This window comes from Cinclus cinclus, chromosome 1 (genome assembly GCF_963662255.1).
Source record: "Cinclus cinclus chromosome 1, bCinCin1.1, whole genome shotgun sequence".
NCBI classification, from domain to species: domain Eukaryota; kingdom Metazoa; phylum Chordata; class Aves; order Passeriformes; family Cinclidae; genus Cinclus; species Cinclus cinclus.
In genome coordinates this window covers 119,933,545-119,958,902 of record NC_085046.1, presented here as the reverse complement: position 1 = coordinate 119,958,902, position 25,358 = coordinate 119,933,545, and the positions used below count along the sequence as shown (strand labels likewise).

Sequence of the window (25,358 nt, the reverse complement as noted above, 5' to 3'; positions counted from 1 at the left end):
TCTGTCTATTCCTGCATTTCAGAAGAAATCCTGTATGAATATTTATTACAAGTAGCTACACAATGATTTGAAAATTCAGCAAATATGATTCAGGCAGTTTGTAGGCACTTAAATTCTGAGAGATAACTACTGCTCTGATAGTTTCAGCCATCTCACACATCTTCTTGGTGTGCAATATTGTGAGCATTTTTTTTAAATGGTTCGGCTGTCAGTATTGTATATACTTATGAATAGTATACGTATAGGATAAACTCCAACAAATCCACACTTTGTTTGGAAATAAAGGCTAGTTGGTAATATTTAGAATTAATGTTTACAGTGACAAAGTAAGTAAGCTTTTCAAAGATAACTTCCTCCCATGGCTGCTCAAAAACACCAGAACTGTCTCAGGTGTGGTATGTGGAGTACAGGTATTGACTCACCTACAATGCCATAACACCTTTGTGGAAAGGATACTGCACGCTTATGAAATTACTTAAAATGTAGAACTGTTTTCTGAGTCCCACCTAGAGCAAATCAAATTCACTTATACCACCTGAAACCCTGGCCTTTTTCACACTTCCCCAAAAAGAGAACAACCAAGACATGTTAAGAGCAGATTGTGGTGGCTTCATATAAGGACTGTACTGGGATCCTGTTTTAATCTCAAAGTCACCTTGAAACAGCTGTGCCAGTGCCACTTGCTTGTTTTCAATATTATCCCAAAGGACCTGGTTTTCAGTGTTATGTGTCAAATATTCACATATCTTCATCAAAAAGAAAACTCATCAGTCTGCCATATGTCATGATAAATACCACAGGTTTTTTTCTGAAATAAGTAACATGCAACAGCCTGTTTGGCTTCCCAATCACTTGAGACCAATTTTTTGTTCTTCTACATCTTGCAACAAAATCAGAGAGCCAAACAATGGCCAGTTTGCAGGGGATCATATAGATTTGTTTTGCCTCTCAGCTCTACAAAGCCAGACAGAGCCTGTTTATCCAGACAATGATGCAGCCCTTCGTGTCGCATAGATTTTGTTCAGATAATATTTCATCATTTAATGCATTAGTGTATCTCCCTGACATCTGATTCCTTCCAAATATCTTCCAGGAGAGAAGACAATACACTGGCAGCTGCTTATAAAAACAGGGAATGGAAATGCAACATTTTTAGGACATATGAGCTGCCTCTAGGTGAAGGGAAAGGGACAACAGCCTGGTCTGTCCACTCAGGCATTACACAGCTTAAGTGACATGTCACAGCTGAAAATCAAGCTTATGGATGCCTCTGATTTTGCGGGGAGCATGCTGTAATGCCCAAAACATCACCCTCCTAACCAGAAATTCTGCAGTACATATTTTAAAAGATACATGCCATTGACACTACTCTATACTCAATAGATGGTAAGAGCATAAAAAAAGGATATGATCAGTGGTAAAAGAAGCTGTTGTTGTAGAGTTAAATCGCTCTCCTATATTAAGGACGCAATTTAGGGTGCTGGGGTAAATTGGAATAAATGCTTTCTATCCATTATGGCAAAGGATAGCTGTTCTCATGCAGATGGTATCCACTGGTAAATCACTGTAATATACACTCCAAATCCTAGTAGGTTTCTCTGTGCAAGAGCTACTGTATGAGTCTGTGAATGGTGTCACAAGTGCAGGCACATTCTATTCATTACTTTAAAACTTTGTTTTCCAAAACATTACCAATTAGATATTATTACCAAATACAAAAAATTGATTTCCGCAATTTTAAAGACAATTATTCTTGCCTTCCCTCCCCCACCCCCACCCCCCCCCCCTTAACAAGACTCATCATGAATCCCCTTTGATTTTTCCTTAATGTATCCATAAAATCAGAGTCAGTGAAGCCCCTTATTGCAGCTACAGAAGTAAAGTTCTCACCCCTCTGTTCATACAGGGAATGGGGATATTCCCTGGTGCCAGTACCTGATGCCGCTGATGGACAGTCTGAATATGAGTCACTGCATCTTTCCCTTGGCACTGCTTCCACAATTTCAGCATCTGTTTTACTGAGAATTAAGTGTCAATAATAAACAGGTTGGTTCAAAGGCCATTTTACTCTTCTTATTCCAATAGTAGCTTTCAATATGTTTTTTAATAAGTTTGCACACCACTGATAAAATCTCAGGGCTGAAGGGAAGCCGTATGTAAGTGGGGCACTGAACACCTCTGAAGCAAGGCAGATCAGATGGTAGCTGTATTCCCATGACACTTTAAACGGACAAAAAAAGCTGAATCATGGGTTACACGATACTTCATATAAGAAGTATAAAGAAGGTAAATAATCTTTTAATGACCAGCTCAGCAGTGAGCATATGTAAGTTCTTCAAACAAAATCAATTAACTACTGCCAGTCTTCTTTGTTCCTTGATATAACATCTATTGAATAAGCAATAAATTCACTTATCTTTCAAGACATTAAAACACTTGAGTTATTAAATATGAATGACTAGGATCCAATATAATCTCCTTGTCTTACAGTCACATTGACTGACATTATCACTTGGAACAAGAAATAACTTCACCTTAAAAGCAAAGAATGGTAATGAGTCACCTTGGAAGAAACAATATTGAGATGAAGATACCTATTTATTACCAGTGACCATTCTCTGTGCTTTACCATAACTTATCTTCAGCAGACAAATTTCTATAAAGTACTGGGACTGACAATGCAAATTATATTACTCCTGCTAGTCCATTTGGATAAAGGTTTGTGACATGATTGCCCCCAAAAATAAATTGAAATGAGATGTCAAATACAGGTTCAAGCCACATACCTGCTAGAAAAGAACACTTATCTCCAATGAATATCATTCCCTGAGGTACATGACATCTAATACAAAAATTTGTGATAATTAATCTAATGCAAAAGCCATTCCTCACACTTTAAAAAAGAGACAGTCTTAATTTCTTCATCTTCATCCTTGGTCTACAATTAGATGGCAAAGCACATGAAGTATAAGCTTTTTATGGATAAATATTCACAAAATCATGATGACACATAGAATGTAAACTGAAACTAAGAGGACATTGGCAAGAAAAGTGTTTTGTTCGTACAACATAAAGGATGCAAACATAGCCAAATGTATTTCTTTCACTTGAACACTTTAATATCTTCATGTAAACATTCAGCTGCTGACAGTTTGCTGATGTGTGATAGCTCTTCTTCACAACATACGAATCAGCTCAGTTTTCCTAAAGTCCTTTGATTGTATATGGTTACCTTAAACCCAAAAAGGAACCAGTAGCATACCATTAATTAGGATTTACCCCTGAATGAACACTGTGACAATCCAGGAGATAATTTATGAGGACTTGCAAAGGAAAAATGAAATATCCTATATGACACTTTGCTCTGTTCTAGTCATGCACAGTGACTCTACTAATTTCCACTCACTCTAAGACCACTTTTAAGCTGCTCTACATGGAATAGGCATGAGAGTCAGTGTGAATTATACATTAGACAGACTTACACATAAGAATTATATATAAAACAGTGGAAAATAAGAATCAGGCCCCTAATGTAAAATAGGTGTGGCCCTCTCTTGGCAAGTTATTGTGGCAAGCCTAGCCAAAATGCACTTGTAGCTAAATAAATATCAGTGGCCTAAATTTCCTCTTGTGTGCTCCTGCTTTTTTTTTCTCCCCAGAGAAATTTTGTTCACAAAAGGGATTAGCTACTCAATACAGCACAAAAAGTCCTCACAATTTCCAGTCAGGCCTGGGATAATTATACCTTCTGTAATCCACAATCCACTAGTTAGCTGATAAATTAGTGTGCTTTTTACAAAGAAATAATACCCATGTTACAGTTTGTAAGGCAAACCAAAATAAAACCCCTGAAAACTACCCCCAAGAGAAACAGAAATCAACAAAATAAAGTAAGGACAAATCAAGCATGCAGTGAAACAAACAGAATTAACAGAGAACACTTTCAACCCTATCAAGTTTCACTTTAAGTAAAGCAAACCCCATGCTGCAGAAACAGAAAGGCCAATATTTTACCCTCCTGTATATGTACATCAATAGGGGTTTTACAAAAATTTGAGGACAGAATGTGACTGACTAGTAATTTTTTAAATTACTTTGTACTACCTTTTATACTTGATCAGTTAGTAGTGACATTGAGCTTGATGCAAATATTCATATGAGAAAAAATTACTTGCACAAGAAAGAACTGTAGAATCACTCACAATCAATTACATTCTAGTTGTATTCAAAAGGACAACATGGAATATAAAATACCAGTTGGAAAATATGACTGATATTTGTTGATAATGTTACTGTAAGGTAACTAAAATACTCCTGTAGATGAAACATGATTAAGTCACTATCAGATATCTTTAGGTAGACATAGGCTCTTTGTTACTCCTGGATATTCCACTTAGTTCTTATTTCATTCACTCTATATTTACAGTATAAATTTAACTCTATAAAACTCTTCACTAGAAGCATTCCAGATTTATTTAAGATTTAGCCCAAATGAGTTTCATCAGTATTAAAAAACTGAGAAAAAAATATCCAGGCTATTGGACCCAATAAACAAGAATGAAAGGAAGAGCTCATGCATTAACACTTTCAAAGAAATATCAAATGTATGGGTTCATTTGATTCACAGTCATTCCAAAGTAAGGCTCCTTTGATTTTGAGTGCACTGCACAGAACAATATACCTCAGACATAGCTGACAAGGCATTGGCTCAGATAGGTGCTCTCTTAATATGCCAGTTCAACAAGGTGCTGAACCATAAACACTGATGCAATTCAGCTGCACGAAGTTCACATCTACTCAGTGCTCATTCTGGAATCTGTTGAGGACTTCTGTACTACTGACAGAAGTAGCTGGTAAGAGCTGCTGCTGCACTAAGGAGGTTATAGGTCCAGCAGCTGCACATAAAAGACTAAATGATTGCTGATAGCAAAAATAAAACAACTTTTTTTTTTTTAAGACAGTTTTCACAAACTACTGGTTACAATATGCATAAATAAATGCCTGGTCTAAAAACTCAAGATGCTACTGCAGACCAAAGAATGCCAGATTCATGCAAAACTCTGGTTTGAGTACCAGGCTTTGGGACTCTTCTGGGATGTAAAATATGAAAAATTCCTGTCCTTTGTAAATCCCAGCACTGCTTCTCATTCCACAACACTGTACATGTCTGAAATGGCTGGACTTCTGGACATCTTTATCTTAATCCTACTTAAAAAGCTTATGAATGAGAACACTGGAAAATGGAGGCAAATCCTGTTTTCCTCAGCTGAAATATCTACTGAATTCAGAGATCTTTCCTGGGGTGAGGACTAAGCAAGAACTGCTGTGCCTCTAATACCGTAACTGGGGACTGAGATGAGGCGTACATCTGAATTTACTAAATTTTGAAAAACTCAAAAAGTAAAGTGTGCCTGTACTGTGCAACAGTACTTGACCAATAATATTCCTTTATTTACTAGCTAAACATAGTTTTAATTTCTTGTCACACATTCTTCTTGCTTTCTCCTCTTTATTGTTGCATATCCTGTAAAATACATGCTGCTCATTCACTGTCAACTTATTCTGTCTCACCTTGATGTAAGTGAAGTCAGTGGCAAACCTTCACTGACCTCGAAAGGCGCAGGATTTGTCCTGAGATGCCTAATCCAAAGCAGGACTCCCTCTTAATTCAGTAAGCTTTGGATCAGACCTAGAAGGGTTCTTAGCAGAATCAAGAAGTGGCAAGACACAGTCACATATCAAAACCACATCCGAGTATTTATCTCACATTTCTAATCTTTGATGTGAAAGGGATTAAAAAGCAAGCTGTTCCTGTCAACTGCTTGGATGACACACAGGCTCTAATGACTGAACAAGCACCTACAGGATAGCTATGCCCATTCATCTGGTTTCATTTCTTCAAAAGGGACCTAATTTTTGAATTTGAAACTTATGGTAATATTTCCTCACTTGGTTCCCATCTCTCCACTGTCAAAATCCCACCATCCCTTCTACTCCTACAGAGGAAAGAAGATTGCTGTACCTCTTGTCTCAGGACAAACTAGAAACTTATTTGACCAAACGCGAAATGAAAAACCTAAAAGAGATGTTATCCAAACACTTCAGATAAAACCTTTCCACAGATTCTAACACAGTCTGTTTTTCAAAGTGGATCCAGCTGATTCCACCATACCTTGTTTTATGTTACCTAAGGTCAAATGTGTTGTGATGGTCTTTGCTCTCCTTTATGTCATTCAGTCAAGTTTCTATAGCTGTCTGAGTTGTCACAGGTGTACCTGAATATAATTTTGGCTCATATATGTATTTAAAGACTGAAGGTGACTAGATAGAGAAACTGAGTGCATGTGTTATGGTGATTTCTAGCTACCAGAACCACAGAAACCACATCAAATGGCATTAACTTAGACAAAAGGCAATTGAAAGAATGCAAATCATTACAACATGTATACAAGTGAAATTCCCTGTAGCAAGAAAGATCTGTAAGACTGAATCGTATTAGGGGATTAGGGGAAAAGAAAATAAAAAGGTAAAAAAATAATTATTTAGACATCTTGGGAAATTAAAGAAACAGCCACATTCATCTGCAAAATCTGAGGAGAAATCTGCTCAGAGTGACCAAAGGGAGATTTTCTTAAAAACTCAGTATCAGCCTAACTTCTTTTAAGCAAATTCATGATGGGGCACTGTTAAGTAATAAAAACAATTTGATGAATGGCAAGCATTCATGTAAGTTTAACCATCCTATATTTCTGCATTTATTCAACATGCAAATGAATTAAAGTGAGTCACTGGCAAAGAATGCAAAAATCAGTATATTACATTTTTATTCATCTGCTTCTTCTTACTGTGTTGACTCCTACCTCATCTTAGGAAAACATTAATTAAGCATACGTCTCAAGCCTTAGAGGCAACTGCCTTTGTTTCTATATATGAAAGAGGAAATATTTCACAAACAAATCTGCCTGCTGGATGTCTCTGAGGCAGTGTCCACGGCCAGGTGATCTCCCAGGTCACATGCAGTGTGTTTCGGCAGTGTGGCTCAGACAGGAAATCCTCCTGACCGCATCCAGGAGGAAAGGTCTGTTATGGAACACTCTGGTGACGTTTCAAGGCACGCAGGACTGAGAAGCTGGTCCCTGAGTCCTGCAGGCAGTGCAGCAGCTGTGTCACAGAAGTGCTGGAGAGGGCTGACGGATGTTAGCTTGCACCAGGGGATCACGGCGTGTAACACAGCCTCCCTGAACCCTTTTTGGCAAAACTTATGCCCATCTGCTTCCCCTATGCTCTTTCTCCTGGAGAGGAACATATGGCCCAGAATATGTATCTTGGAAGCAGAAAATGTATTCGTGCAGTTTTCTAAAATATTCTGAATACTTTCGTTTTTCCCCTATAAGCTTTTATTCCAGTTATGAACCTTATATCCTGCCACAACATTTTTTTATAAAGCAAGTTCCTTGCTTAAAAAGTTAGGCAGCTCAAAATGAAAAATTAAAATTAAAAAAAAAAGTGTATTGTACCTCACTAGTGAGAGTTACTATTGCAAGAAAAATCTTTGCCAGAATCCTCATTTTTTCTCCATTGCACCATCATATTTTAATACCTACCTTTGTCCAAGAGCACTGCACCCAATGACAAACAACAAAAGAATATAAAGCCACAGTTAAGCTTAACATGAACATCTAAACAACGATCATTTTTGTTTTGAGTCATTCAAACTGGAGATGAGCTTTCAAAATTTGCCTCACATTATTTACTGCTTCACATCAGAAACAGAACAACTAAGTTCCTCAAGATGCAAGAAAATCTTTCTTTTAAATACCAGTACCAATATCTGTGTATGTAGTCCCATTTCCATGACCAGGGTAAACTTTTCCATTATGTCAGTGAGACTTCAGCCAACTTGCCTGTTTAAAGACAGCAGAACTGGAACCAGGATTCATCTGAATTTGTTCTCACTTCTGACTAAATATATATAAACTTTACACAGATATATTTGTGTGTGTGTATAAATGTATAGAATATATACTTGTTTATGTACATGCACCCATATACACATAAATATACATACATGTAAATATATACATGTGTATATATGCATTAATATTTTAATATTTTTATACAAAACACTCTTAATTATTGATTACTAAAATGTAGTATAAGAGAAAGCATGCCATAGCAAAAACATGCCAGACCAGCTGTTGACTCTTTGATAGCCTATCCAGCACAACCTACCAAGCACTGACACGCTACATACGCAGTGCCTGTAACAGGACAAGCAATACTGAAATGGATGTTAGTCACACCCAAATCCTGTTCTAACAAACAAGTAGATAATGTACTCTGTCTGTATTTTCAGTTAAGTGTTTCATATGGAGTCCATTAGGAATCACACAGATGTTTCTCATGACATACAGTAAAAGCAAAGTACAGTAGTGGCCTAAAAACAACTGAACTCAACGGTGTTCCTTCTGCTGATTTCACGGGGCTTAGGACAGATTTGGGTGTTTTCACTTAATGATATGCAGATTTTTAGATTCTTCTTTTCTCTAAATATTTTAGTGGATGTTGTTGATTCCTGCAAGTAGGATGCATGGACCATGAAACCATTTTCTACTGTCTTTGTATTAAGCCTATTGTTTATCCTACCTTTGCTGCAACAGATGAGTTGGGTTTCTCCAGCAAGTCCCAAAGCTTCTTCCTTTTCTCTGGGCAGCAGGTATTATCAAACTCTTCCCCTTCTCTCTCTCGCAATGTCTCTGCCTCTCTCCTCAGTTCCTCATTCATTTGCTCCTTCTTTTGATGGTATCTTGCCTGGCAGCAAGATTCTAAATATATTTCATCAATCCCCCAGTAATCAAGCTCCTGGCCAAAAGAGAGAGCACACATTTCTTCCATCATATGTAATTTCCCTGTCCTGTAGAAATTCAAAATAGAAGTGAAAGCCCCTGGGTGTCGATCAAAAAAATACTCATTTTCATTCAGATTATAGTCATCACATACTTCTAGCAGAGATTCATGGGTATTACAGTCTCTGAGCTTTCCTAATCGTGTCCTTGGAAGCCTGTCCAAAGTCCTCCACAGCACTTCATGGTTGAGTCCACCAACATTTATTTTAACTCTCCGTGAGCAGGCTTTGCTCCTAATGATCTCCACTGGTTCTGGAGGGAGAGAAAGGGTGGACCTTGAAGACTTCTTGGTGATCCCTGGTGGAGCTTTCTCAGCCATTCTGAAAAAGATGACGTTGTAACACCAGAGTCTGTAGGAAAATGAGCTTGGAGACTACAAATATTTGGGCAGAATCCTCTTCAGACAGACATATCCATTCCTGAAGCTAAAAAAGACAAAAATTTAGAATGTTGCCATGTACAATGCATCCCCCAGTCCTTCTTTCTCTCTTTTCATACTATCATACACAGATGAAAATTTAATGATTGCAATTTGCCCTCGTTACAGTGATACTCTTTGTGGTAATATCCAGAAGCGCTGTAACAACTGGAACAGCTAAGAGCACTATGATTAAGCAAAGGAAAAACTCACTGGAATTTCTATATTTGTGAAAATAAACTGTGACAATTTCTACAAAGGACTTGGGGTTTTAGTTTTTTTTTTTTTTTAAGAATCAGTTTCTGATGCAGCTGTGTTAGCTTAATCTGATTACTTACGTTTTAATGTGTGAGGTGTCCAAACGGAAAGATTGTAGGGATATCTATAAGTAAAGACAGAGTCTAGTCTACCTTTTATTGAAAAATTCAAATTTGGGTGATACTGAAACTGAATAAAACAATCAAAACGTATCAAAATTTCGAAACCAAACTGCTTCCCTCCTTGTCCCTATTCAAATCTTAGTTCGCTGTGTTATTTCATGGGTAAATGTTTTTCACCAAAAAATTCCACTGCTATCCTGAGAAGTTGTATTTTTTGTCACTACACAGCACTTATTTCTTTACAAATGGGTCAAAAGAATCCTAAGTCTTTCGTGACCAGTCACAGGCCTGTATAACACATATTACTAGTCAGTTACTTGTCAACTGACCAGTAATACATGTTATAGAGGCAAGGGCTCTGCATACTGTTTTCTGGATCTTCTGAAAGGCTCTTCTCTGCCCCACTGTTCACCTGTGAAATTGCTGCAGACATGACTGCATGACAGCAATCAGCGATCTCAGTTTCAATAATCCACAAGCGTATCCTCACCCCCTGTGCTCAGTGCTTCAGTGAACTCCGAAGTGCAGCTGTTAGTCACCAAATTTGGAACGCCAGCATTAATCAGGAAGGAAACCTACCCACCATCTCTACTGCTGCCAACTGTCAGACACAGTGCTTAAATACTAACCTAGCAATAGTATCATAGCCCAAAGAATGCTTAGACAAGGCTTCTGTTATGAACTTGGAAATCCCTCCTTAGTAATTTCCCAGAGTTGACATCTTCTCCCGTTCTCAGCAAATCAACAATTCAACAATCTGGGGGTTTTTTTGTTTGTTTGCTTGGTTTGTTTGGCTTGAAGTGAAATAAGTCCAGCAAGTGAAAGAATTTGATGTCTACAAGAATTTGATCCTCTTTGCAAAGTAAGCATGAAAGTTGTGCTGGGAGTGATTGTTACCTACAAATTCATCAGGAGTAAACACCTGGGAGGGGTTTGAACTATTTGTACTGAATTATCAGTGGGCACAAGAACAAATGGGTATAAATTCATCATGAGAAAAGGCAGAAATTTGAAAGAGAATAGAGCATAGAGCAGATCCTCACAAGAGCCATGAGGATCTAGAATAATCCTTTACTAGAAGTATGAGGAAAAACAAAGAATAATTCCAGTGTGTCATTTGACATGCCCATGACAGTATTGACTATGCTGCTGGTACAAAATTAAATTGCTAAACTTGATTATATCTAAACTTTAAAAGTTCCTCTGCCAATAGATAAAATAAGACTAAGTCAACTACAATCCAGGTATAACAGACTATCATGTGCAAAAACATCAGAAAAGAGGAAAATTATTTATCAGAGTAATACTTACACCTAAAGATTTTCTTTTATTTTTTATTTTGTTTTGTGCATAAGCTAGGTGATGGCAGCAGCCCAGAACACCACCATTTTAGTTACCAATTTCACTGTCAAGCTGAATTTACTTCAAAACCGTAAGGGTCAAAATATTCTGCATGTTTCCATCCTGCCTCAAGCACTGAATTGTGATGATCCCTCCTCATCTCCCAATGCAACCCAGAGCACTTCTGTGCCTAATTACGTAACAGTTTAAGCCTGTAACATTTACCTTCATTCACAAAAAAGATAATCTGATAACTTCACATGCAAAGGTAAATGTCCAATCAAAATCAATGCCCTGGCATCAGTAGGTTTACATAATACATATCCATTTTCTTTGTGTTTGTTTTGTGTTTTGTTTTTCTTCTCTTGACCTTAGGCTGACTTTTTTCTCTGGTTTTACCCTCCTCCTCATTGCCTGATATGCAAGGGGATGATGGTGAGTCTTCTGAGAAGCAGGGGACTCCAGTTCTTGCACAATCTCCTCACTTAAGCCTTTCTTAGTAATCTGTGATGCATTTGTCAGTCTTCTGACATACAGACAATTACACAAAGAGTAAACAGTTATGAGAGCATATTTCTCTACAGAAGAAATATTTGTGAACTTTATTTTTTAAAAAAAGCCTTTTAGACTTCAATACACAATGATATTTCTCCTTTAAAGGTTGTCTTACATAAGAAAACACGAGAATTTAAGAAACTCATAAAGAGGTTCTGTCATCCTTCATGAAATCAGTCTAGTCTTCAGGCATTTTCTAGTGAGGTTCACTAGTTTATTCACTGTTGTATCTCAGGGATTTATTTTACTGTTTTTAAAATGAAAATATGAACCCTAATATTAACAATATCAAGTAAAACACAATAGAAATCAAATATCTCAACTGATTAAACATAAGTTAACCATCCTTATTTATTTTTCTGATTGTAGGAACAAAAGATACACAAGACTACGCATTGTTTTAACTTCTCTGCAGTGTAGTTACCACACATATTTTTTTAAACAATGCAAAAAACTCCAGTGTCCCCATGACTGGTGTAAAGCTGGTAAAAACATTTTCTGATTTTTCAGTAAAGTTATTGGTTGCATCTTCCTGCTTGAGGAAATGTGGCTTTTCTAAAAATCTTTCAAAATCCCAGTGGCCACACTGAAGTCAGCAGTGGAACACTATTAAGTTTAGTGTTGAGAACGTGCTGTGTGTATTTGTATGTACCAAGGGATGAACCACCATTCACAACATGCAGCATTCTGAAAAGATAAAAAAACACTTTTTCCCAAGTGTAGAATCTTGAACCATGAGGGTGATCTTCTGCCTGTTTTGCAGAGCTCTTGTCATTGAAATATACATTGAAGAAGAAGAATGTGTGACTTAAAAATAAATAAATGAATTATTTTAATTTCCTTCCTAAGTTCTCTTCTTCCCACCTTCTTTCATTCTTCATACCTTCTTTAGTTCTCTGAAGATAATTTTTAAAAAAATTTCTTCCTGTTCAGCTTTTCCCCAAACCTTGGATAAAAAGCCTGGTTTTAACTGTGCCTTTAACAAAAACATAATCAATAGCCTCTACTTCAGAATCATAAGGTCCCTTTACCATCTTCATAGTCCTCCTTTGGGCACTCTCCAATAGTTTAATATTATTATATTGTGGAACCCAAAACTGCCCCCAGCACTGGAGGTGAGGCTGTCCCAGCTCAGAGCAGAGCAGGACAATCCCCTCCCTTACCCATCTGTGATGCTGTCCCTGATGCCTCCCAGGACAGGGCTGGCCCTCCTGACTGCCAGGGCACTGCTGGCTGAACTTTCTGCTAATCAGGACCCTCAGGTCCCCTTCCATGGCACTGCTTTCCAGCCTTTCATTCCCCAGTCTGCACATTCATCCAGGATTGCACCACCCAGATGGAGAATCTGGGCACTGGTTCTTATTATACTTCATGTGGTTGGTGATTGTTAATCTCTCTAATTTACCAAGGTCTCTCTGTAGGGCCTCCCTGCCTTCAAGGGAGTCAACAGCTCCTCCCAGTTTCATATCACCTGCCAACTTGCTTAATATCCCTTCCAGCCCTGCATCCATGTCATTTATGAAGATGTTGAAGAGCACAGGGCTGAGGATGGAGCCCTGCAGAGCCCCACTAGCGACAGGTCCCCAGTCTAATGTCACCCCATCCACTGTAACCCTTTGTGTGTGATCCATGAGCCAGCCACTCACCCATCCCATGATGTGTTTATCCAGCTGGGGGCTGGACATTCCATTCAGAAGGATCCTGTGAGAGAGAGTACCAAAAGCCTTACTGAAATCCAGAATATTACATCCACTGCTTTCCCCCTATCAAACAGGTGGGTTACCTTGTTGAAAAAGGAAATCACCTTTATGTTATTATATAACATTTCTAACTTGAAAAACCACACTATCAATTTAATATAAAATAACCAGATCTGTCATTATAACAAAATTATACAAGTGAGGTTACCTTTACAATTCATTAAATTACCTTTCTGGATTTTAGCTACTGTAACTTACTCAGGAGATTTTCTTTTTTTTTTTTTTTTTTTTTCTTAAAACAGTTTAAAATACTTTTCAGCTTGGCTTATTGCTTTAACCTTTAGGCTATGTGCAACTCCATCATGCACCTTGTCCACCATGGGCTAGTAATAAATGTAACTATTGCTTAGGAGGCAGGCAAAGCCAGCATTGTGCTCACCAGCACTCATAGCAGTTGGTAGAGAAAAACAAAAATTCTACCCCCACACATAAGAGCAAATCTAGATAAACCCTACATTTTTCCTGTGCTATAATAAAATTACTTTGTAGCAAAATACCTGCAATATTACATAAAACTCTTCAAATCAAAGCTAATTCTTTGCATTAAATAAAAATGAAAACTTCAAAGACTACAACTCAAAAAGCTTGGGAAAGCCAGAAGGAAGGTTAAGTGCCCTCCCCCGCACTACAGGCATGCAGCTTTTAATGGTGTGATTCTCCCATCAGTGCCTTCTTCTTTACATGAACGGGTAATTATTTACCATTTCTTTTCATCTTTCTCATTCACTATTTGGCCTCTGACGTTATTCAGCATTTCCTGCTGCAAGGCCTGCACTACACACAAAGTGCTGAATTTCCCTCAGGGAGCTCTCCCTGTCCTACCCCAGTTCTCCCAGGGTATCCCAGCCTCCCATCTGTAGGAGGCCATTATTACCACTGCTTTATAATGTAGAAATTAGGGTCATATATGCCTGAGGTATCCAACAATTTTGGCTGCTCAGATTGAGATCGCAGATTTTTACAGAGTCCTTAGCATTTCCAGCATTTTTGATGGGCATGCCTATGTGACCAGATTTACCCTCAGGCTGAGGAACCCAGCTTTCTGTGCCGTCACGTTGAAGGAGCATCGCCTGCCACAGCACACACTTAGGACTCTCCCAAGTCATTTGCAAGGACGGCTGGAGAGTGCACACGCTTCAAGGGCTGCCCCTAAAAACAGGTTTGTTCGCAGCCGTGTGCTTTGGAGTCCAGGTGGGTGTAAGTGCGCACAGGGAGGTTGCCATGCCAGGTGGCCCGAGCAGTGCCAGACCCTTCCATGGACTCCACGCACAAGATCTCTCTTCCAAAGGGATTCTCATCCGTGTCACTCTTTCATGCCTTTGTCATAAACATCTCTCCCAATCTTTGCCGTACAAATTTCACCAAAGAAGATGGAGAAGTTACAGTACGTGAGCACACTTCACTTTGGAAACATGTCCTGCATTTAAAACAGTGAGGAAAAAAATGTATGGGGTACCTAAGAAGAGGTTGTATCATAAGGACCTCAGGAAAAGGGAACAATTTTGCTTTCTTCTGACTTTTAAGAGACAAACTTCTACCATTTTTTGTCAGAAGATGTCTTTTTGTCAAAATTTGTCAAATTGTTTTTAAGAAAAGATTGTATTAGTTAATTTCCTTGCTTTGAAAACAAATAGAAGATTTTTTCACAATTTGTCCTAAGTGTCTTCAACAAAAATCTGGTTTGAAATGTACTGATATTTAATTAGTTTTTTTAAAGTTCAAGAAAACTCTGGATTAAAAAGGAGAGATTGTGAAATTATAAAACATTAAACATATTATTAAATGGGTGATCCTATACAAAGTATTTATTTTCAGGTCTGGGAGTCTAAGATCAATGTGCTGGTTTTCTTCACTTGCAAAAACACCGAAATCAAGAAAAATCTGGGGAGACAATTGTTGCATTGACTAGTTTAGCTGTTAAAACTGACTTAAGGCTTAAGAACTTCAGGCTGTATATAATGCATATATGTAACACTTTCTGGAAAAACTAGCTTTAGGTTTTGTAGGTGAAATGTGAGGGGAATTCAGAGCAGACATTAGGAAAAAGTTCTTCACCCAGAGGATAGCTGGGCACTGGAACAGATTCCTCAGGGAAGGGGTCATGACATCAAGCCTTTCAGAGTTCAAGGAGCATCTGGTCAACATTTTTAGTCATATGGTTTAGTTTTTAGTTTTAGGGAATCCTGTGAGGAACAGGGAGTTGAACTCGAAGATTCTTTGAGTGATGATCCTTTCTAGATGGAGAATTGAGATACTCTGTGATTTAAAAAAAGAAAAAAACACAAAACTTAGAAAGCCTGTGCCCACCTCAGCATCTGACTACTAAAACCTACAACCTGGAATCCAGCAAATTAGCCAAGAAAAGATGAAGCAAGTTGGTTGTGACAAACCAATAAATTTTTAATGAGCAAACACGTTTTTGCTAACTTATTGATTGTATGGCTCTTCTTTCATTGTCTGCTTTGCTGTCATCTTTTGGCTGCCACATTTAGCTCTCAAATGTCTGCTCTTTGTTTCAAAAGATGAAGACGTGCAGTTTCTTAATGGTGTGCTGTGGGATCTTTTACTAGAATTTTTCCTTAATTACAGTTTTTTAAAAGATGGCTAAGGTGATAGCTAAAACTCTGCATAAAAGCATCCCGCTCAAATGAGTTGTTCGTTATTTCCATTTCCCACCTTTAGAGAAGTCACATCTCATATAGTTAAGGATTGGCAAGATGAATGTGGGAAGCATCATGAAACATGTCAAAGTATTCCTGAGCATCCTTTGTATGTCTCAGATTCATTTCTATATGAAGGAACACATGCATGTATGCACAGGAGAGAAACAGCTGAGCTTTGATTATCCAAATTGCTGGTGACAGCTCTTTTTGCCAAGTCCTCGGAGGCTTCAGTAGGTAACACCACTTGAAGCAAGGTGGTCTGAGGGGGCAAAGATGGAGCCTTAGCCTGTCTCCCCTGACACAGCTTCTCTGTGAGCAATGACTGGTTCTTGCCAGACTACAGCCATGGGCAGAGCCATTACTGGAGAGCTGATTCTTCCCTTGAACTAAGACCAAATCCCAGCTGTTGCCTTTACTGCTCTGTTGGCAGCTATGGATGGACTGGTCTTTTAAAAGTAAGATCTTGCTTTGAGAGTAAATCCTGCAAAATCAGCACTTGGGGCTATGGCTAACTGGTCTGAAATGATGATTATTTCTATTTCATAACAGACCTCACAGGTTATTTATTTCTGGTATGTGAAAATTTAAACTTTGGCTGCACAAAGTCTTGGAGATCTGCAGGAAACACTCAAAAAAGATGAGGCCTTTTATAGACAAACTATTCAGATTGACTAAATCAGTCTGTCTGCTAACTCGCTGTTCTCACCATCTTGAGCACAGAAGTGTCTTTTACATGGATGAGCTGAACTTCACCAAGGAGCAGCAGACTCTGAGACTCTATATATTCCTTAGGAGCCTTGGATAAGAAAACCCAGACAGAAATAGGTAAGGTGACAGAAGACAGAAAAAGAGGGAAAGTATGATGGATAAAATGTTTTTAAAGTCTTGCAGCTACAAAAGCTTGGCAGTTTTGGTTTATCTGAGTTTTCTAACTACCCCAATAGCACTTGTAATCACTTACTGAAGCTCTTATGCAAGGTAAAGCCATGTGGATGGGCTCTAGACATGCTACAGGGCACACAGACTGCTTTACAAAAAGCTGAGCACTCTTGAGAGCATTCTGAGTAATTTTACCTCAAATCTCATGGAATTCAGAACTCAAGTGGTCTTTCTGAATAGTACTTCTTCACAAGTCTGGATTGTAGCACTCCCTCAGCCTGCACTGAGGTCTCAAGACAGAAAATGGTTTTTCTAAACTATCCAGTGCTGAATCAAGATCCCCACCAAAGTTTATTTTAGATCATCCCAGATTCTCTCTTTCCTTACTAGCAGCTCTGCTGTTGGTGCTTGTGACAATGATCCTTACAAACAATCCTCATGCATTCCTGTTCAGTTTACAAAAACCTTTCCATTTCCATTGCAGGTTGAAACATCTCTCCTTTAAGATGTAGTTGTTGGTCATGTCTGTACTTTACTGTTTATGTTTACAATTGGTTGCTAAGGGCTCTTACTGCTTTTGCCAAAGATACTGTCTTTCACTGCTTATTTTGCCTTCCCTGGAAACTTCTGAGGAGATGAACTGTCACAGAAAAATACAAGACCGAATGGCAGATCATTTTCTTTAATGTCAAACAACCAGATATTACAGAAATGTGATTATGTAAGGTCCTCATGTCAGGTCTAAATCAGAATACATATTTATATCCCAACTAGCACTCTGGATCTACAGGTTTGATTGGTGCTTCCATACAATTCTTTGAGAGTTTACAGATGCTACATATACAGGATACACTAATAATAACAAATACATTAATATTAATAAATTAGAACTTTGAATTGCAATTTATTCATCCACTACAGGATTTTCTCTTCTAATTGGATTGCAGTGCATTAAGATGATGGAAGATATTGCCAACACATCATTTGTTCTTTGAGGAGGCACTAATGTAACCAGTTGTCCTAAAGCAATTAGTTTTAGGGTTATTCTAAATACGTTAGCTTCTCTAACCCTTCAATCCTCCACTGCTCCCTACCAATAACAGTGCTGCCAAGTAGCTGAAAGCAGTGAAGAACTTTACAGATGTCTTTTTGTTCTCCTGAAGAAAAGCTTTCACAGTCTAGTACTGAATGATGATTCTATGTTTCTAGGCAGAAAAATATTACACAACATATGATATTATTTTATATACATAGAGAATGATGTCTGAAACAATGAGACACATCTTACAAAAGAGTCAGATTTTATCCCTCTTTGAATGAAATTGCACCCAAAATTTTAGATGTTGCATTTTAGTCAGAATCCTGGTATAATGTTGAGTTTTCTAATAAAGAAAAAACATCCAATGCCACCGTCCCTAACCTACAATTAAGGAAAGCACAGTTGTATTCCCAAGTGACTCCTTCAGAAATGAAAACATTTATGTTCAATTGCTCCTTCTGTCAAAAATTTCATTTTCAACCATTTCTAATGTTCCCTGATGCAATCAATGTAAATGGTAGGCCTAGACCTATCCGGACAACAGGTAGGAAGAGACTTGGCCAAAGAATACAGTTTGAAAGGGGCAGATTTACTTAAGAGACATTTGTCTCTATCCATTAGGAGCCCAGCTCAAACTCCTCTTGCTGGTGCTTTACAGAAGCCTTGAAGGCGGAACAAAGGAATGAATCAAGGCCTTGGTTTTAGGTGACTCAATTTTTGACAAGAGCCTTTGCACATAGCTGGAAATGCCACCGAGGTCACAGCACAAGCAAGTCTTTACAGAAGGCTTTTATCATTAAAAATTAAGATGAATTTTCTGTCTAATCTTGATCTGAATAATCCATCCCTTCAACATTTTGATGTCTTCAACTATAGGATGCCTTGGAAAAACATCTCAAAACACTACTACAAACTGCTGCGAAGGGCCTAGGATAACCCAACATCTTATTTTGCCTATTTGAGAAAAGCAGTCATGCAGAAAACAGAAAATTTTGGTTCCTGACCTTATCAGTTTTGGTTCCACATACTGCACAAAGATACAGTTGGTCTGGGGGTCAGTAAGGGGAAGCTGTTCTTAGGACCACCAGTTTAACACTGTAGAGAAGAAGCTACAATGAGTTTTGGTCCTACTTGATACCAAGAGTATTGATATTTTTTGACCCTCAAATTGACCTGACAATAGAAAAATCTGAGAACTCACTGTCATGTACAACCCTATGCTACTGTTACTACAATTTTGAAATCAAGACAGACTAAAAGGAACACTTTTATAAAACTGGCACTATAAATGAATTTATTTATTTCTATCAAGCCAAAATGTATTTTTAAAAGCCACAGCATCCCTTAAAAATGTGCTTCATCAGAGCCATTAGTTCAGGGTTTCTAATATTAAACACACAAGTCCCAAGTTCAAAGAAGGATGTGGGAACCTCTAAGGCAGGATCAACACAATACTTCACAGTCAGGAAGAAGATGCTCTTAACTTCCATCCACGCCCAATGCGTAAGCAGGATCAAAAGGGACACAACCCACCCACATGATATTCTAAGCCTGGAAACCTCCTCTTACAAAAGTAAAATAAATGTAAAATAGTCCCTCAAAATAACTGAACAAGGTCTACTCTTTTCAAATACACCTTGAGGTGGTGGCCTTGGTTCCACCTTGACATCATTGCTTGGCCATTAAATATTCAGTGAAAGACCATGTTCACCCCTGGTGATTCAAACCTGTGGTTTATATCTTCCAGGCTCCTGCTGCTATCAGCAATCCCCAGGACAGCTGCAGTGATGGAGACCATCCCCATTCCTACTGAGGCAGGCAGCCTGTGTTTGAAAGACAACAGACACGAATGAGCCTTTAACTGAATGATGTGACCAGTCCTTTGGTGGGTGGTAATCTTGGATTACAAGAAGTGAAATGTTTATTTGCATCATGTTAATCTATGAAAGGCCTAAAAGCTCAATTTTTCTCCCTCAGTACCCTAACCATAATGTTACTGGGCAAGAGTGAGATATATTTGCATCTACCTAGGTTATCTATAAACATGTTGAAGCAGCTGAACATTCTCATCAGTTCTTCAGTTCAAAAGGAGCAGAAGATACACAGCACTGCTAATGCTGCTTTAGTGACATGCCTAAATAGGGACTAAAGTGACTATCAGTAGCCAGGGTAGTCCTGAGAATAAATTCTAGTATAAAGCTTACCCAGTTAAGAGGTTTGCTCTATGTCAGTAATAATAAGAATGAAGAAAGCATGAGATGGAAATATTCCAGAAGGCAAAACCTTCTAGATGGCACTCCTGTCAAGGTAGAGCTACTCTGCACTGTTAATCTCACCAGCCACTGGAAAAGCACGTACAATACTGTCATTCATACTTGTGTGATTTCAAGGCTAATTAAGCCTATTCACTGTTTTGAGTCTGCTTAAATACATTAGTGGGATTCTTCTAGCTTCTGCAGCTTGCCAGCACTTTCTGCTCAAACTGTCTCAGAATGTCTCTGGTATATGCAAATTTACACTGAATGAATGGCTACAAATTATAGCAGGATTATTCTGCCATTTCAGAGTACATCCATCTGAGATAAGGTCAACAACCTTACAGGCAAACCAATTCTCATACCTTAAGAGAGCAAATGACACAAATGAAAACTCTATAAAAAAGAGCATTATGGCTTCATTTCAAGTTCTTGCATTTGATTTTAATTTTTATTTATATATATATTGAAAATACAGCTAATTTTCTAAAAGTTAACTATTGATGAAGTACCATGAAATATTATTTTATGAACTGCCTTATTAATGCTCCGAGGCAAATTTATTCTGTATTTGGACTGTACTGCCATAACTAATTTATATTTCTTAACTTGTTAGGCAATCAGGGAGAGAAGCTCATCTCCAGTGTCATCAAAGAAGATTACGTTTGAGAGCTTTGTTCAGTTAATTATCAGCACAGCTTTGCATTCATTTCCTCGTAAGGTGGCTTTACCTAAAGGGCTGACATTTATTTCCTAACAAGCTAGTACCTGAATATGGATATGATGGCAGCATGAAGAACACCCTGCAACAGCAAGTCTGATTTCCTAGTAAGAAGCACTTACCTAAGGGTAACAAAAACCTAGTGGCTTATGCATCACGTGCCAGTGCTGTGCTAAGAGAGCTGTTCAGCCCCTCTGCATTGGCTTGGACTGTAAATGCCCCCACACAATTTTCCAGCGCACTGTGCTCCCCTGCCATGGTACTATGAGGGGTAAATTGGTCAATTGCCATTGTTCCTTGCAAAGAATTCAACTGCTGTTTATCGCAGCCTACTCCTAAATGCTCATAGCTGCATTATGCCAGCATTACATATATTATTTGTTAGCTAATAGATTGTTGTTCTGACTCTCTTGCTGGTGCCAGCAGTGATGCTACTGACTACTATTTATCCAGAGAAGGAGCAGGGATATATAGAAGCCAAACATCTAAGTCACAGCTGATCTATCATGATGGCTAAGTATAGATTTCCTGCATTAGAAACAAATAAATTGAAAACCCCACTGATTTTAGTGGCCTGAGACTTTTATTGTTTCTTTAATGTTCATACCAGAATTCATGAAGAAGTGTGTTCAAAATAATATTTTTGTTTTCTCATTATGCAGTTAACATCATCATACTTTCACGCTGGTGAAAAAAAGTAGTTTAAGACAATAACCCTCTAAGAAATTCATCCATTAAGAAACTCCATCCCTCCAGACTTGGAAGAAGGAATGTACTGCACAGCAAACAAGTGAAAACTTAGGAAGATGCCAATGTGTGACTTGCGCTGAAATTTCTCCACATGCTGTAGCAAGCACTGGGATGGACAAAAAGCAAAATAGCCTTTGCTGTCCTTCCAGATTTTGTGAAGAATACAGGCAGGCTTAAGCTTAATAGATTTTAAATATCTTGAGTGATGCATACTCTCTCTAAGGCTTTTACGGTATTTAGTGGTCTGGGAAGCTATACTGGGACTGACTTTGTATGAAGATAGGAAACCTCCAAGTCCTGCTCAATAAGCACTTGAGTTGTTAAGCTTTTCTGTTCAAATTCCTTTTTTTTTAGTCATATATATGCATTTTACTTAGATTTGAGTGTGACTGAGCAATGGATCTATTATAGCATGCAATATGACACCTCTAATTGCATAATAGTGAAGAAGAAATTCAAAATAATGAAATTCTTTCCACATCTTTTCCATATAGCCAGAGAATTATAGATTAAAAAACACAGGAAGCTACGGAATTGCACAAAAATCTACATTTACAAGACAATTAAATCTACTCTGTAATGTCCTAAGCATTTTTTTTCACATTATCCCACAGAACACTGTTGCACATCTTAAAATACCTCTACAATTTAATATGAGAAAATTTATTTTGGATTGAAGTTAATATTCCTGTTACAAAGTAAACACACATTTCTCCCTACTAAAATGTGAGTTAAAACAACACATTCCAAAGATTTATTACAAAATCCAAGAAATCAAATACCTAATTCCACTACTCCAGCAACAACCACAAGAAAAATATGCCCACTACAGATGGGAAATCAAAAATATTTATTCTGAGGGTGCTCATATCCTGATAAGACTAGAAACATCAAAACACAACAAAGTAAACTACAGTCTGTTTTTTATCATGCATCCATGTTTATAGTGTTCAGACATCTATTAGGTAAAAAAACCTCATTCCTAAAAATGATAAAACTTACTACAGCAATACGAGACAAACATCTAAAGTCCTTTCAGAAGCAATCACTGCCTAACTCCAAGAGCTGTGAGCATTGCTGGGTCAGAAGACATTATGCATATGATGAATTAAGAGAACTGACCCCTGAAAACATGCAAGAATTCACCCAAAAAATGCACGTATGTCTACTCTGATGAAGCTGAAGTGACGTACAACTTTAAGCGCTTTCCTTTCTGGCTCCCATCTCTTCCTGTGGGGAGCAGCAGGTCTGTACTCTGATAGAGCAGACACCTCCAGGGAGGTCTGCAGCAGAATCCCACCTCACTGACATACTTCCAGTCACTGCCCTCTTCACTACATACCTCAGCTTGCGTTCCTGCTCTGAGTTGAGCCCAGACAGACCCTCCCCAACGTGCTGCTGATACCAGGACAGATGGAGTAAAACACTGACAGAAATATCCTTTAGCAGGTAGCTTTAAATACAGTAGCATCATGGAATATATTTTACCTGTGCATGTAGTTACATGAAGCTCAAGGAAGTCACATAAGATCAAGATTTTTTTCTAAAAGTGATAGTTGCAAACCGTTTGGCAAAATCCCAAGTGTTGGCAAGAAAGCTACTGCAAATCTTGACCTCTTGCCTTGCTTTGAATGGCAAGCTAGAATTTGCCAATTAACTTTCACTTAGGAAAAAAAAAGGCTGAGTGTGAATAAATATATGTGATATGGCATCGTTACGGCAATGGGACATTTCAGAATGCTGAAATAAATGGAAATGTTCAGGCTGAAGCGTGCTGCTCCAAACAGCACCTCTCCCTCATCTCGAGCTGATGATGTTTTACTGTCTGCATATGTCTGAATGAGGGCAACCTGCTGAGCTCCAGCAACAGCACCCAGCTGAGAAAGGAGGCAAGAGAAATTTGAATGCTGTGGTGAGAGCTGCCTTCAAAAACACTCCTTGGGGGGGAAAAAAAAATGTAACAAGCCAGCTGCAAGTTCAACTAATGCTGAATGAAGTGAGAGTTTATCAGTTGGATCAGATTTATCTGCTGTTTGAACAGAATAGACATGGGTGCTAAGAACAAGAAATGAACTATTCTTACTGTACTGCATCTCATCTCGCTAGGAAAGACTTCCAGAGATTTGCTAGCACATCTTGGTGATCAGAGAATGAACAAACGTATAAGTGGCACATACTCACTGACCCTGCTCCCCTGAAAGTTTCTACTAAAACTCCCTGGAGGATCATGTCCCAAGCTTGGTGGAATGTTCAGTTTTGCGGACCTTGCCCAGCCTTTAAGGCTTGGTGCTATCTCTGCTCTAAGTCAGACAGATTCGCCAGATGAGCAAACTTCAACTCGAGGTGTTTTTAATGCAAAATGTTACCAGACAGGCTTTTCCCCCTCCCAAGCCTGCCCAGTCTTGCTGCTATTCCTCCTCTTCTAAACCAATCCTGACACCTCCTCAGAGCTACAGGACAGGGTCACTGAAATCCTTCGCTTAGGTGTCCTTTTAATAGCACGGTCTTGATGACTATGTATGTGCTAAGGAATGTTATCTCCACCTGATGCTATGGACACTTCCTTTCTTACACAAACATCGAAAAAGTGACATTTTGGCAGTGTTGCTGGAGTCAGTCTTATCTGCAATGAATTAAAATGTCCAAGAAACTGCATATATACAGCCTATTGTATCTTAATCATTATGTAACTTGAATGAAGTCCAAACCCTACTATAAATATGGGCAGTACATACATAGGGTATAAACAAAGGTCTACCTTTACCCAGGCAGTGAAATTCTGATAGAAGAAACACACTGAATGGTTTGTAGAAACCATGTAGCCAATGAACAAGCCTATATTCATAAAGACATTTAGGTTTTTAAATCCAGGAGCCAGCATGCTACCTACCTACAGAAAGCATATATGACATATATGCATACAAAGCATATACAGACTTCCTCAATGCTACATGCATTTTCTTCTGCAGAGGAGATTTTTCAGTCCCCGAGTAGATGGGGTAATTCCAACGACAGCCACCGAGAAGGCTGAGGCTTTCTATCATCAGGTTTCTACAAGCACTATTAGAGCATCGGAAACAAATGACGAGCCTTTATCGGTAGAGCTCACCCACGGCAGGAGGCAGAATACTACGAAATGTCATTCTCTCCTCCCTCCCTTTAGCAGCTCTGAAGGAACAAAAACACAATCCACGGTTTCCAAAGCGCTCCAGGATGAGGGCTTTATTATCCTGCCTCAGACCGACCCAGGCAGCCGCGGGGACAGCCCGTATCCGTCCCGCCCCGCCGATCATGCCCCCTCCCCAGGGGCGCTGCGCAGCTCCGGGCGCTCCCGGCGCTCCCGGGGCTCCCGGCGCTCCCGGCCGGCCCGGGCGCTCCGCGGCCAGCAGGCAGTTCTCGCCTCCCGTGGCAGTCCCAGCAGGGCGGGAGCTGGGCATGACTCGGGCTCTCAGATAAATACAAATAAAAGCGAAAGGCAGCCCTCGGCGGAAGAGGGATGCCCTCCCGCTTACCTTGCTCCGCGGGCGCCGGGGCGCCGCCGGGGGCTGCAGGAGGGATTCCCCAGCGCTGGCAGGGGCTGCTCGGGCTTCCCCGGGCACCGCGCGGCCGCCAGAGCCACGGCGAAGGATTTGTTTTGGTCGCTCCTTCCCGGGGAGGGTTTTCCTCTACATTCCCGGCTCCACATCACCGC

General features: G+C 39.1%; 1 protein-coding gene across 1 annotated transcript in view; it reads right to left on the bottom strand.

The window, feature by feature from the left end:
• Nucleotides 1-9,225, bottom strand: part of KCNB2 (potassium voltage-gated channel subfamily B member 2) — a 163,173-nt gene extending 153,948 nt beyond the window's left edge. Inside the window, exon 1 of the mRNA XM_062489547.1 lies at nucleotides 8,647-9,225. Within this exon, the coding sequence (XP_062345531.1) occupies nucleotides 8,647-9,225 (579 nt within the window). The remainder of the gene's footprint in view (nucleotides 1-8,646) is intronic.
• Nucleotides 9,226-25,358: the final 16,133 nt, after the last annotated feature.